This window comes from Leiobunum rupestre, chromosome 6, assembly GCF_980474605.1.
Source record: "Leiobunum rupestre chromosome 6, qqLeiRupe1.1.hap1, whole genome shotgun sequence".
Taxonomy (NCBI): Eukaryota; Metazoa; Arthropoda; class Arachnida; order Opiliones; family Sclerosomatidae; genus Leiobunum; species Leiobunum rupestre.
Window position 1 is genome coordinate 19390947 of NC_143389.1, and position 14243 is coordinate 19405189.

Below are 14243 nucleotides of genomic sequence, written 5' to 3' on the forward strand. Positions count from 1 at the left end.
TACGTCGATGACGTACTACCCAATTAGAGCATGAGATCTAGGAGGAACAAACATGTAAGGAGAACGCCCTACCCCCGTCTCGCGTACAACTTTCATTGGACGCGCCATTTTGGAAAAGCATTTTACGGGCGGGGGAAGACATATTCAGAACTTTCCCCCTCTGACGGTGGCAGGCGCTAAAGCGTCTAGCCAATGTTAAATGTACACACGAAAATGCCCGTCTTAAAAAGCATTGCGTTCTTCTGTGTTTGTTGCTCATAGATGGGATGAACAATTTTGAAACATTTATGACGTTCATAAACGATATTAATCAAAAAAGATATTCACATTTGAAACTGAAAACAATTGAAAAATTCAGTTTTTGAACATATGACTTCATAGGAGTGAATGTGTGAAGACTGCCTGTTGCCGATACATCAAACGACCACAAATGTTTGTAGTATAACGTCGAAGTTCAGCTCATCGACGAACTTAACTTCATAAGTAAAATAGCATTGAGCAGAGGTTTTAACCTACCGTTCATAAATTATTACGGAATGAAAAATAAGTTAGACACTTTAAATAATACGAAACTAAAACCAAGGTCTTTAAAGGACAAAAACCTAATTTGTTTGTATTTTAATAATTTGGTCCATAAAATCGGATGTTTTTTGGGCAACAACGGGCTCATTTCAGTCTTTAAGGGGTAACAAAAATAATCCACCAAATTATGGCGCCGCGGAAAGACAAAATTGACACCCTTGGAAAACCAGGCGTTAATAAATTACAAAAAAGTATTAAATGTCATATAAAGGTCAAACATAACGTAACATACTAGCACACGTAAAAACACTAGAAGCGGATATGAAACACAAATGACTATTCAAATCTGCACTACCGGTATATGTGTCCATAAAGGGGGAATAAAAAAACTCTATTATGTGCTGATCACATTAATTTACAGCGGTAGTGTTGTAAATAAATATTGTCAACTTTTATTTCTAAAACAGTGGTGTAAATTTATTAACTAATCCTAACTTAAAAATAATTTTTACATTTTAAACTATCTGACGGTTGACTTTTCAAAGAAATAGTTACAGTGTAAGTGGTTGGTTATATAATTATTACGTGTAAAATATGACGTAATTTAGGTTTCATTATTAAAGAGATAAAAAAGGTTTAAAGCTATTAAACCGATGAAGGGATCTTAATATAAAATCTTTCTAGAAGTCTGAGTTGCATTCGTTTCTCGGCTATATTGTAGAGGAATCATTCTATAAGTACTGGCAAAATATGGCAGATTTTCGTTGACGTGGTATCGGATATTATTTGATATCTAATTACATAATTAACTTAAGAACTTAATTTGGTTTTGAAAAATAAAAATAAATGTTTAACAATCAGACACGTACTCTAATTTCATTATTTAATTCGAATATTATTCAAATATAATAAAAATTGGATAAACAGTTTCAAAGATCGTATATCGTATATGTTTAATTTTTTTCACCATGGTTTAATAACTAATTTAATTAGTTTCAAAGATATATAAGAACTTCTAGTATGACGGCCATTTTTCAAGATGGCAGCGAAAGCTGGCTTCGAAAGCCCACGTCCTTTGGAAATTTTCCGCTGTAGCGTAAATAATGCCAAAATAATTTTAGATTGAGTTCATGTCGTACTTATTTCGTGGTTTTTAGAAAATATTACAATTAATTGAATTAATTAAAGCCCAATTTATGCAAATAAAATGGGTTTTCAATTAGTAAAACCGAAATGCAGAATCCGTAAAAGTGCACCGCTATTTTTAATCGGTATATATCCATCGTAACAAGTACGAAAGGTTCAAAGTAGATATACTCGGATATCGACTCCTTTTCAACCTTTCAAAGAAAGTCCGCGAAACTGGTAAAAAGCGGGTAAAAATATTCACGGAGCCGTTTGCTTTTCCAACGTCGAAAAGAAATTGGTTCTTAAAAAGTGCCCTTTTTTTAATGACTTTTTTAATAAAGGCAATCTTAAGCCTAATAGTGACCCGTTCGGGCGAGTCAAGAAGCTGAATAATTGCGCCCTACTCTTTAATGAGTAGTTTATCGAGAAAACCGAGTCTCTCTTTCTCTCTCTCTCGCCCGCAGCTCTCCGTATAATAGACTCCTGAAGCGTAAAGATTCGTTTCAAACTCGATCCCCGCGAATAAGGCGAACATGTGTGACGAAGAATTTTCCACGTTAGATGTCAGCACCAACTCTCGGAAGAAACGAGTATTGATTAGAATAAAAGGGACGATTTTCTCCTCTACAATATATATCTATATATAACGGGAGCCAGCATAATCGGATCGCATTGTCAAAACAAGGCTTGACGTCGAAGGAGATACTCGGTCCGCGAACTGCTCCCTCCCGGAGCGAACGAACGCCGTCTTCAGCGCTCCGTCGAAAAGACACGCTCCGAGACTTTCAACGGCCCATCGCGGAATTAATAGTTTTCCTTCGTGTCATAAACTCTTTAACGAACGTTTAAAAGCAGTTTATCAAGAGAGGAACGTTCTCGTTTTTGAGAAAGTTTGCTTCGGAAGTTTTCGAAATGTCCGAGTGCGTTATGTAGCCTCCGGACCAAAGCTGTCGAACAGATTCTCCGTCACCCTGAAATACACTTTTGACGTTTGACGCTCGTATTTGGATCAGGTGGAAAGACCACTCATTCTTTTACGTCCTCTATGCTGTTTTTATCGGATATTCAGGCTGCGTCCTTGTTCGTCTTTGTGTATGTCATTGGTTTACGTAAGTAGCCTCGGCACGATTTGTAACATTTATTTACGAACAGATATTTCTCAATTTTTGTTATTAAATAAATATTTTAGTAATTTGAAAGGCACGTTTTAAGATTAAGCAAACAATAAGATTCTTGGTTTTGCGAATAAAATATTTTTAATTAGTTAATTAATAAGTTTCAACCCATTAAATATTTTATTCATTAACGTTAACATTCACTGGTTTTCTTGGTTAGTTCTAAAGAATTTGGAAGCTCATTTTACGATTAAGCAAACAATCTGATTTTTGGTTTTCTAATAAAAGATTTTTTGTATAACTAAGTATCAACCCATTAAATATTTTATTCGTTAACGTTAACATTCACTGATTTTCTTGGTTAGTTCTATGGAATTTGGAAGCTCATTTTATTAGTAGCATCAAACTAAGTTTTTTGGGCTTAGACCTTTACAATGTTAAAACCTAAATGACTAACTACAACTGGCTTGTTAATAATAATAATCAGCTAAGCTAATACCCAAGGAGCCACACAGGCCTAAGTCAACTAGTGAAATACTACAATAGATGTTTCTATAAAATAAAATAAGAAAAAGTCAAAAAATAGAATATGCTGCTCTTACGTCACAAAAAACGTTTTTATTAGTATATTCTTCGCACGTGCGATTTGCACGCGCGCAAGAAAAACCTAAATATTCCTCTGGGGACTGTAGCGCGCACTCGTAGACTTGTAAAAGTAAGAGACTGTGACGTAAGAGGCAACATTTTCTATTTTTTACTTTTTATTTATTTTATGTTATAGAAACCTCAACTGTTTCGAGTTTCGCGTCTTTTTGTTTGCTCGAAGACCTATCGGTAAGAGCTATTTGTAAGTTTTTAAATTTCTTCAAATTTGCTTAGGGTTTAGCTTTTTTATCCCTTTTCATAATGGACTAATCTACTTATTCGCTAATTTTTTTCATCCTTTGCATTGCAGTCCATAGGTGGTTCCTTTTAACGTTTCAATTGACTAAATCTTATTTGTAGAACAGTTAGTTAGTTAGGTTATCATCAATTTGATTTCTATCGTTTGGCTGATCATCCATAATTAAAATATCTAAGATTGGTCAGCCCAACCACAAAACCACAAGAGCAGTTAACTAAACTGGTATATTCCTTAAACTTAACAACAATGGTTACTACAAATAAATTTCTCAAATCCTATTAAATTTAATTGGAAAATAAAAGTTAACAGTAAATTTACATTGTAAAGTCCAGAAATATAATTCGTGGTTCGATCTATATGTAATAATAACTATATGATTTAAAGTATATTTAACAGTGCGTTAATTTCCTCTTTTGAAACCGTCTAAAATATGATTTGAAAAAAATATTCACTTATACACCGCAAAACGAAATTGGCACTAGCTACAATCCAGGTAGCGATAATGCCAAATTAATTTCGCTAAAAAGGAAAGGCTCCCCTGTAGCGCAAAGAGTCGACTTAGGATCGGGCTTCATTCAAAAAGTCGTTTTTGGGTCCTGGTCCAAATTCCAACTCTAAACGTCTAAGGGTCCGGTGGAAAGAGGGTTTTTAGAATCGCCAAATAACGATTCCTCGCTAAATTAGCAGAAATGGTGCGTGGTTTGGAAAAATACAATTAGTTTTCTATAATTAAAACAATAAATAAATAAGCTTAATAAATTTAATAATTTTTAGGCTTATGGTGATATTTCAAATGAGTGAGTCAGAGTATTGGTTACGTAACTTATAGTGCGCGTGTCGAAAATGTTATTTTTGCGTTACGTAATTTGTTAATAGCCCCTTATGGTCTAAATGGATACTTATTTCGTTAGACGGATATTAGTAAAATCGGTTAACATTGATATCTCGATCGCAAAAAGATTGCGTTCTGTTTATTTTGCGAGTGGTTATCGCTAGCCGACAAAAAAGCTTGCCAATAAAATTGTGGATTATTGTCCGTTAGGTGGTTGCCGAAAAGCTCAGGAAATAAATTGAGAGGTAAACGCTTTTGAACATTATTTAAAAAGGAATATAATATAACACGATAAGTCAGATTCTTTGAAATTATGGGAACGTGAGTTTCTAGCTCGTTATCGCGCGCCGAAAAGTGCATTTGTCAATCTCTTGTCAGAGCCAAGGCCCGAACTTGATCAAAATTTACGAAACATTAAAAAGGGCTGGCATTTCCCTCTCTCCAAGACTGCAACATTATACAGGTAAGAGTGAATTATAAAAGGCAATCTTATACATTACTACTTTGGGTGTATTCTAAGCCATGGTTTTTTTTATAGATCCTTATTTGCTGGTAGTATACAGTGGGTTATGACTAATGATGTGGTGAATTGGTTCAGTGTATCGAAGATCATTAGCTGGGCTACCATGTGTATAGCTATCAACCAGCGTTTATACCTATATTCAAAAACTTTCCATCTACCGAGAAAAAACCATTCCTCAGGTAGACTAGGAGTTGCGATGAAATATGTATTGGAGTCTATTTGACATTCATCAAATGTTTACCGAGCCAATTTTATGTATTGTTTGTCAATTTTATCATATTTTACCTAAATGTCAGAGCCTTAGATTAGAAGAAGAACAACTTATATCAAATAGCTAATGATGCAATCACAGGACCGTTGTTTTACGTGTAATCGAGAGCGGAAAATTATTTAGAACATAATTTTAGACAATTACACAATTTTAGTGCTCTAGTGAAATTGCTGTTTCTCAACTTATTTCTTGATTGATTTTAATTGCTATCAGCTAAGTTTTGAAATAAATATTGTCCCAAAAACCAAATTATATGTTTCATTTTCTAACTGAGATTTTTTACCAGAAAATGTTGGCTTATAATATTTATGAAAGTGGTTTTCATTCGCTATTTTATTACTATTCAACCCTCTTTTGGTTAACCTCTCATGGTTCAAAAATTAATGTGCTGCTTTATGTTATTATAATATAAAAATACTTTTTATAAAAAAATAACGAAACCGTTAAACTATTTAATAAATGCTATAAATCTTATAATACGGGTAAAATAATTTTATAATCAGAAGAACATAATTTTCATGCTTTATTTTATTGCTATAAAATAATATTTTCTTAATATATATTCTTATGCTTCGAAAAATTATGTGCTGCCTTACTTGGCTATATTATAAAAATATTTTTTATAAAAATATAACGAATAAATAATAAAAAATAAGAGTAAGAAAATTATTAATCGGAAGAGCCAGACTTTCCCGTCAAAACACCAGCCGCCAATATCTATGTTATAGCTTTTCGCGTCAAAAATCGAGCTCTCCTAATATTCTTCCTTAAACAGCGTCGCCAGTTAACAGGAATCGCTAAAACGTCAGTATGGCGACCTTCAATTCTGAACCACTACAATGTTTCATATTAATTAATAAGAGTAACAAAATTCAAATAGTAAATAAGCATAAAGGTATCAAGTTTTAATTTATCAATAAAATTAAAGATGTCATTGTCTCTACCAATTTCTTTTTTTCATGTAATCGTAGGAAATATATACTTAAGTGTATATGATACGTGAACTAGAAATAAAACATCTCTCTGTTGAAAATTCACTGTTCGGTTTTATTTATGATTCATCTATTATATGCCTTTAAATCAGTGGGGTGGCGGAGTGGTTAGCGCTTTCGCAAGAGGAGGCGAGTTCGATCCCCACTAGTTAAAGGGGTTTTTCCCCTGGGGTTTTCGGTTTCCGCTTCTCATTAAAACTTGTACAGGTTAACGGTAATAGTTAGTGTAGGAAGGTTGTTGGCTCGCGTGGCATGAAGAGCTTGCCACCAACCTCCTACGCGTTGTAACCCGGCCACCTGTTTAAAAGGCATAATAAGTCGCTAGATGACTTGGGCCTAGGGTGGTGCCAAGGGTATAAGCCCAGATGATGATTATTATAGTCAGTTCTGAGTCAGAAATACGCCATTTTATGCAGTTGGCCCTTCCTTTTTTCGGAGTTGGTTAACTATCACATTTATAGTCGGTATCGAGTCAGGTTTTGAAATTGGGCCGACTGTGGCTCGACGTCGTTTTGAGTAGGAATCAGGTAGATTTTTAGTCGGCAGACAGTCGACCTTTAATGGTCGGCCGACCCTAACTCCCATAGGACATTTTGACTGGTGGCTTTGGCTGACGTCGGTCCGACTCCAATTTGATACAGGGGCTTTTTAAAAATGTATGCGCTTTCATAATGAAAACTAACGCTTGGTCAGGCGAAAACTGCAGATTTATATGGGAGCACAAATTGGACTTTTAGTAACACTCGATCCTTTTCTCAAAGAACTGATTTTCACTGACATTTACCGTCAGCAAGATAAACTATAATTTATTCTGTCAACAAAAAGGAATTCGCTTATTTAGTGTGTTCTACGTAGCTGAAGTATAGTGTTTTGTCTCTGTCTAAAAACCGATCTAACTACCTTTAAAATAATTGGATAGAGGGTCTAGAGATTGAAAGCTTTAATTTTTTTATAATATGAGCACATGGTAACAAAATATGCTCTCTTCGCAACAAGGTAGCTATTATCAAATGCGTTTAATAGCTACATGAATTAATGTTTCTAACCAAAAAAGAAACAATAAAGGTGGATCCGTTTGAGTCTTCGAAAAATGGCGCCTTATATTTTCATTAATACCATTTTAAACAAAAATCTGGCAGACTTGTCACCCTCGTTAACTGCCTAAGACCAGCTTAAACGAGTAAGCACTAAATGTTTACCTTAAATTTTCAAATAAACAGTAATATATTATTTAATTGACGATATCTAAGTAATAGAGGAAGTACTCCAAGTACTGTAATAATATAATTTGATTTGTTATGTGCAGGCTACTTATATTTTATAAATCAAACTGTTGATTTTGAGGATATCCAAATGACGACCAACTAGTATGAAGAATAACTTTAGAACGGACTAGGATATCTTTTACAGATCTAGAATAAGTCAGAAAACCCGAAAACAGAAACGATATAACTACTAATTTCTATAATATGGTTACCTCTATGAACCGATTAAATTTCATTTTAAATTTCAACAATCGAAACGTGTTTTTAATGCTTCCACATTCTTTTATCTACTTACTTATTTTTCACTAAAGGGTCCACATTAATTTTTGTTTAACAGTCCAGCTGTTTAATTGTTGGTCTGTACATTCCAAAGTAGCTCGAGCCAGTGTTGTCTCAATTTCTAAAATAACCTTAAAGTTCTTTTTCGTGAAACTTTTATAATTAAGAGTTCAACCTAGCTCTTTTTACTCACTCTTCTATTCTCCTTATCGCTTGAATATCTTTGCATTTATGAATGATAATTTTGAGAGCGCTAAAGTCGGCTATTTCGTCCATAAATATTTAATTAAAAAGGGTTTGGCGGTGCAGAAAAAGGACCTCTTTTAACGAAATTGGTGTCAAAGGGACGAAGCGGTTCGCGTTTCATGTTTCAAATATTTTCTACAAAATAATATTCTACAGAAAATACACAGCTATTTTATTCACCGAGTCGTTTAAATTCGGGTGAAACTTCAATTGGGTAGCCACGATATTTGGCTAGGTTAGGGGTCGAAAATGGGGCCTAATTTGAAATTTGAAATGGAGGACCAAAAAATGTAAATTTTCGAAAACCATAGGGAGCTAACTTTTAAATTATTTAAAATTATATTAAAATTTAAGGAGTTAAGAAATTTAAATTTTGAGCAGTAGCGTAGCCAGAATAATTTAGCCTCAATACTAATGGGGCCTCCTCTATTCTTACGTCACTGGCAGTAAATTTTGATACTTTTATATACCAGAAAGGGCCCTAAAATCTTTCGAAAGGGGTCTAAAAATAAAAATAGGGGGCCCACTTCCTTGGATTACCTGATTGAATAATCCTTGCACTACCACTGTTGAACAATTGAACAATACATTTGTATGGTAGCGACATTGGAGGTCAATTTTCAAACACGATAAATCTTACCAGATGGCACCAACAGTCTGAAACATAAATTTTAAATAATCAAAAAACCGTGAAATGTTTTTGTGTTTCTTTTTATGGTGACGTTCTTCCGCATTGTTTATAGTTTTTACATCGTTCATAAGAGTGTTAGGCTTTTTGTAATAAAATCTGTAAGTATCTATACCTATCCCACCAAAAAGTATAAATTGGTGCCATCTAATATAAATAAAGCATTAAAATCAAACCTTCAATAGCTTTTCTCCAAATAATATCTTCCCTGTAAGCAAATTAGAATTTAGTCGGTTTATAATCAAAATTCTATTAATAAATTTATATATTAAAGGGGGCACATCCTCTTCTGAAAATGAGTCTCCAGCGATAGGGTGAAATCTGAAACTAGATTTCCATGGGCACTTGAGAACTCAAAAATTTTCGAGTTAGGTCGGTTCGGCCAACTTCGTCTATGGAGATTTTTATAGCTCCATCGACAGGGATCATCTGAAGCTCACGTTTTCGTATTTCAAGTGTCTTTAGAAACTTATTTGTGTACGATCCGCGGGCACCCTGGTCTAGTTTTCATCTGGCACGAGGGGGAAACAACGATAACGTCACCCACCGGTTTCAATCGCCACGAAAGACTACGTTGTAAGGAACCAATGAGAAACCGAGCCGATTTGATTGGCTGTTCAGGGGAGGGGCAGACCGTGAGTTGTAAGACACGCTTATCTTCTCATCATAGTCATTCTAACCAAGAATTCATAAATACATTCTTGTAAAATATAAGATTTACAATTGCTGACTTACACTCAAACTCTGGTCATTAGCAAAGTAACGTGTTTTTCTTCTTAAAGGCCTAGTATTTCTTCTGCCTGTTTTCCTTTAAGTTTACTTCCCGCCACCCAAATATCCTGGTAGTAGGCCAACGTGTTCTCCGGTTGGCCTACCACCGGGATATTTGCGCGGCGGGAAGTAAACTTAAAGGAAAACAGGCAGAAGAAATACTAGACCTTTAACAAATTGAACACAGAGCCGTGAAAATTGGAGCAGCAGAAAGTACAGGCACTGCACGACTCTGATTGGACACAAACTAAAAGTTTAGTGATGGAAAACTAATCATCTTTTTCTTTATAATGAAAATGGTCATAAAAAATTGTTCTCTTCGCAACAAGAGAGCTATTTTCAAATGCGTTTAATTGGCATATGATTTAATGTTTCTAACCCAAAATGAAACAATAAAGGTGGATCCGTTTGAGGTTTCGAAAAATTGCGGCTTATATGTGAAGGTCAGAAGTAAAACATCATTTTACTCAATTAAGAAAATAATTCGTTTTTTGTATAATACAGTTTTTATTTTTTAATTTAAATGTTTTTTAAAACACGTACGACTAGTTTTGCTTTCCTGTTAGGGGGCATCATCAGATCTAAATTGTAGAGTTGGCGCTAAGCTCTTATATATGACATTTAAGAGTACGAAGCAAATTATAGAAAATTACAGACAATTAAAAAAATTACAAATGTTTTTAACAAGTTTATCTTTAGGGGGAATAATTTTTATCTACTTGGAATTTAAAATTTTTAATCCAATAAAGCGCAATAAGGTTTTTTGGTCCGTCGTCTCTGTTTAGAATATTGTCGGGGTTTTGTTTACGTTTCTTTGTGATCTCTAATGATGCGCGTATGTCGAAGTGGAAGGAATTGTCTACTTTACAAATTAATTTTGTGTCCTCGAAACGGGAGATATGTTTCGATTCGCTGGTATGTTCAGCCAGACCTGATTTATGTGATCTGTTGTGACGTACGTCGGCATTATGTTCTTAAAGTCTGATTTTATAATTACGTTTCCTTTTACCTATATAGATTTTTCCACATGAACATGGAATTTCATCGACAACATAATTATCTAATTCATTAATTTTATCTTTCATGGGGGTGAAGATGTTTTTTAGCTTATTTTTGGGTTTGAATATTAGTTTAATTTTCGCCGGGCCGAACACGCTACCGATGATGGTAGACACGGTTTCTTTGTACGATATTACTACTATGACTTGTTTACAAAATTCATTTCTGTCACTATTTACAATTCTGTCAATTCCTCTATTGAGTACGTAGGTATCGAAGCCTCGGCTATCGCTTTTATGAGTGAGATTTCTTGTTTCAGGAGTTCATCGTTCGAGCATATCTTTATAGCTTGGTCAATGAAATAATAAACGCTGAAAGTTGTTGGTTCGATTTAGCCTGTGGAGGCATGGTTACCGCGAAGGGTTTTCTTTAGACTTGGATAGAAATTATATTAAAAATTAAGTAATAATCAGCTTGGCTAATACCCAAGGCACCACCTTAGGCCTAAGTCATCAAGCGACTTTTGAAGCCATTATTTCAGGTGGCCGGATTACAATGCGTAGGAGGGTGGTGGAAAGCCCTTCAAGCCACGCGACCCAACAACTCCCTACAGTAACTATTACCGTTGAGCTCAACAATTTTTTTGGAAAGGGGTAACCGAAAAACTCGGGGGATAACCCTTGAAACCAGTAGGGAGAGAACTTGCAAACTCAACGCAGAAGGAGTTGTTCCGATTTTTCACTCACGAGTCAGTGCCACAAGCTGGAATCGAACCCGGCTCTTCTTGATGCGAGGCGAAAGAGCTTTTTCTATTAATACGTCTAAGAACGGCATATAATTATTGGTTTCGATTTCAAAAGTAAATTGGATGGCTTTATCTTGTAAGTGAAGGTATTCTAAGAATGCATTTGATTTTTTTCTCCAACTCCATGCCACCATACTACCACAATGTCATCCACATATCTTTTCCAAAAATCGATGATAAATGGTGAATTTAATATTGTAGTTTTTCCAGGTTATTCATGTTTATATAACACAATAGGGGACAAAGGGGTGATCCCATTGCCAAGCTAGTTTTTTGTATGTAGAATTTTTCATTAGCTTTAAAGAAACGATTTTTAACACAAGAGTTCTACTAATGTTATAATGTCTAATATTTCCATATAAAAGTATTCCACCAATGCCTCATCGAGAAGAACTTTTAAATTAAACTCATATTCAAACCCACAAATAAACTATAAAATATCTTCACCCCCATAAAAGATAAAATTAATAAATTAGATAATTATGGTGTCTATGAAATACCATGTTCTTGTGGGGAAAATATATATAGGCCGAACCAAACGTAATTTTAACATCAGACTTAAAGAACATAATGCTTCACAACAAATCACACACCACCGAATCGAAACATATCCCCCGTTTCGAGGACACAAAAGTCATTTGTAAAGTAAACAACTCCGTCCACTTAGACATACGCGCATCATTAGAGATCACAAAGAAGCGTAAACAAAACCCCAATAAAATGAATCTGTTCCATTGCGCCGAATCCCATTCGACCGAAAAAGCCACACTTTGGTGGATTTAGGATTCGGTCTAATGGGATTGTCCCATTCGACCGAAAAACCCGCACTTCTCCGGGTTTAGGATTCGGTTGTATCCGTTTCAGCATCTGTCAGAACATCATGCAGTGTTACCTTACCTAACCTAACCAGGCAATTTTTAAAGTGGTCAACTCATTTGCCCACTACCACCACAGTAGAAAGAAAAACTATTTTTTTTTTGCGGTCGCTCAATTGTGAATATTGCGTCGGTCGATTAGAAAAATACAAAATGCGCCTTTGGGCTAATTTCATCAAAAACATTGTCGGAATTCGGTCTAATGGGAATTCGGTCGAATGGGATTCGGCGCAATGGGAAGATACCAATAAAATTGGAAATTCAAAGTAGATAAAAATTGTCCCCCCCCCCCCTAAAGATAAACTGCCTCAAAATGTTTTGCTATTTTTTTAATTGTCTGTAATTTCGTATAATATTTTTCGTACTAATTTAATCTTTTATGTGAATGACATATTTATAAGAGCTTAGCGCTAACGCTACAATTTAGACCTGATGATGCTCCCTGACGGGAAAGCGAAACTAGTCATACGTTTTTTTAAATATTTAAAAATTTAAAAAATAAAAACTGTATTGTACAAAAGTGAAATTATTTTCTTAATTGACCTATATGTATATAAGTGCAATATCAACTTTTATCATTTTACTGGTATTTTTCATTTTGGTTATAGTTTCGCGTGATAACCTCATCTAAAAATGATTGGGTTTTGCAATAATCCTAATCTCTAGCGCCCTTCAACTGGGCCTTCATTTCATATTCATGACATTGGCTTAAGTTATCCGATGCTAATGCTTTATCATTTTTCGAACAGTTGATAATGGCCTCTTGACTTAATCATACCCATAGATATAGGAAACGTATATAAAGGTCTAGATAAAATATTTCAAAGGGAGTGACAGCTAGCAGAAACGCGTAATTTCTGCAGGCTATCCTTATGAGGCGCTATCTACCGGTAATAAAGCTCGTACTATCGTCGCGAGAGCCATTGTCTCATGCTTAAAAATTATACTAAAAGTCACCAACAGAAGGTGTCTAAAGACTACGGCCTGCGGAAAGGTCAAGCACTTAGTACTAAAATGCTAAGAGAGCTCGCGCTCTTGGTCACGTGCTTTCCTCGGTGTCTGCTAGGTGTCAATTCCGTATTTTATGTTAGGCTTAGACGTCCCGAAATTTATCTAGACCTTTATATACATTTCTTATATCTATGATCATACCTGCGAAAATAGTTGTTTCATAATAATTATCTAGTTGATTTGTGTTCTAATATTTTAGTATATTTTCTAGACATCTGTCTCTCATTCTCGGTCATATTGTTACAAATGTATGCAATATTACATTTCCCATCATCTCGAAGCCACATAAGCAATTAAGTTACTCGCGCGTGGCTGGAATGTCTTAGGTTAAACTGATTTAGAGGTAATTCTCTGAAGTTCAAAAAATTGTAAAGTGTATGTAACTCTTGAGGTGAGCGAAATAGAATAAGCAAAAAGAATGGAAACCAATATTTCAAAGTTACAAAGAAGATAAAAGCAATTTGGATAGCAGATACATTAATATTCTGAATACACGTATGAATTAAAGCCATTGTATACACTTATTTAACGACATACAAATTGAAGTAATTAGTATGATGAAAATTTCTTAAGAGTAAAGACTTCGTCGTAATACTTGGAGAACAATTTATCACGAATAGAGTTCTCGGTAGGTAAACACCTAAGCGTGTTTCGGGAGACTATTTTGGGCAGATAGTAAGATGCGGGGCATCGTCCTTTTGGTCTAAAAACGGACAGCGCCGGAAATATCGTTCTTCTATTATTCAAGCTCTTCTTTGCAGATAAGAGTATTAAGCGCGCCAGAGAAGAAACGGCTTTGGTGTCCACGGTGGTTTTCACGTAGAAACAGTTTCGCTTTAAGTAAAGCTGCAAAACTGCGACATCTCCAGATAAGTGTGATCGTTAATCTTGTCTTTGTAGTCAAGGAATTTACGCGCTGCTCCGGATAACGTAACCAATGATTTTTATAAAGGCCGCTTCGGTACACGGACTTTGTCCGAAAACATTTCTCCTTTCGAGCAATGCCTTATATTCATT

At 34.9% G+C, this 14243-nt stretch overlaps 1 protein-coding gene across 2 annotated transcripts in view; it reads left to right on the plus strand.

Annotated features, from left to right (window-relative positions):
• Positions 1–2337: 2337 nt before the first annotated feature.
• Positions 2338–14243, plus strand: part of LOC149940141 (lachesin-like) — a 51333-nt gene continuing 39427 nt past the window's right edge. Inside the window, exon 1 of one of the 2 annotated variants that reach the window (XM_090178096.1) lies at positions 2338–2759. In XM_090178096.1, the coding sequence (XP_090034222.1) occupies positions 2696–2759 (64 nt within the window). In that variant the 5' untranslated portion in view covers positions 2338–2695. The remainder of the gene's footprint in view (positions 2760–14243) is intronic. The other variant, XM_090178097.1, reaches the window with a different exon arrangement.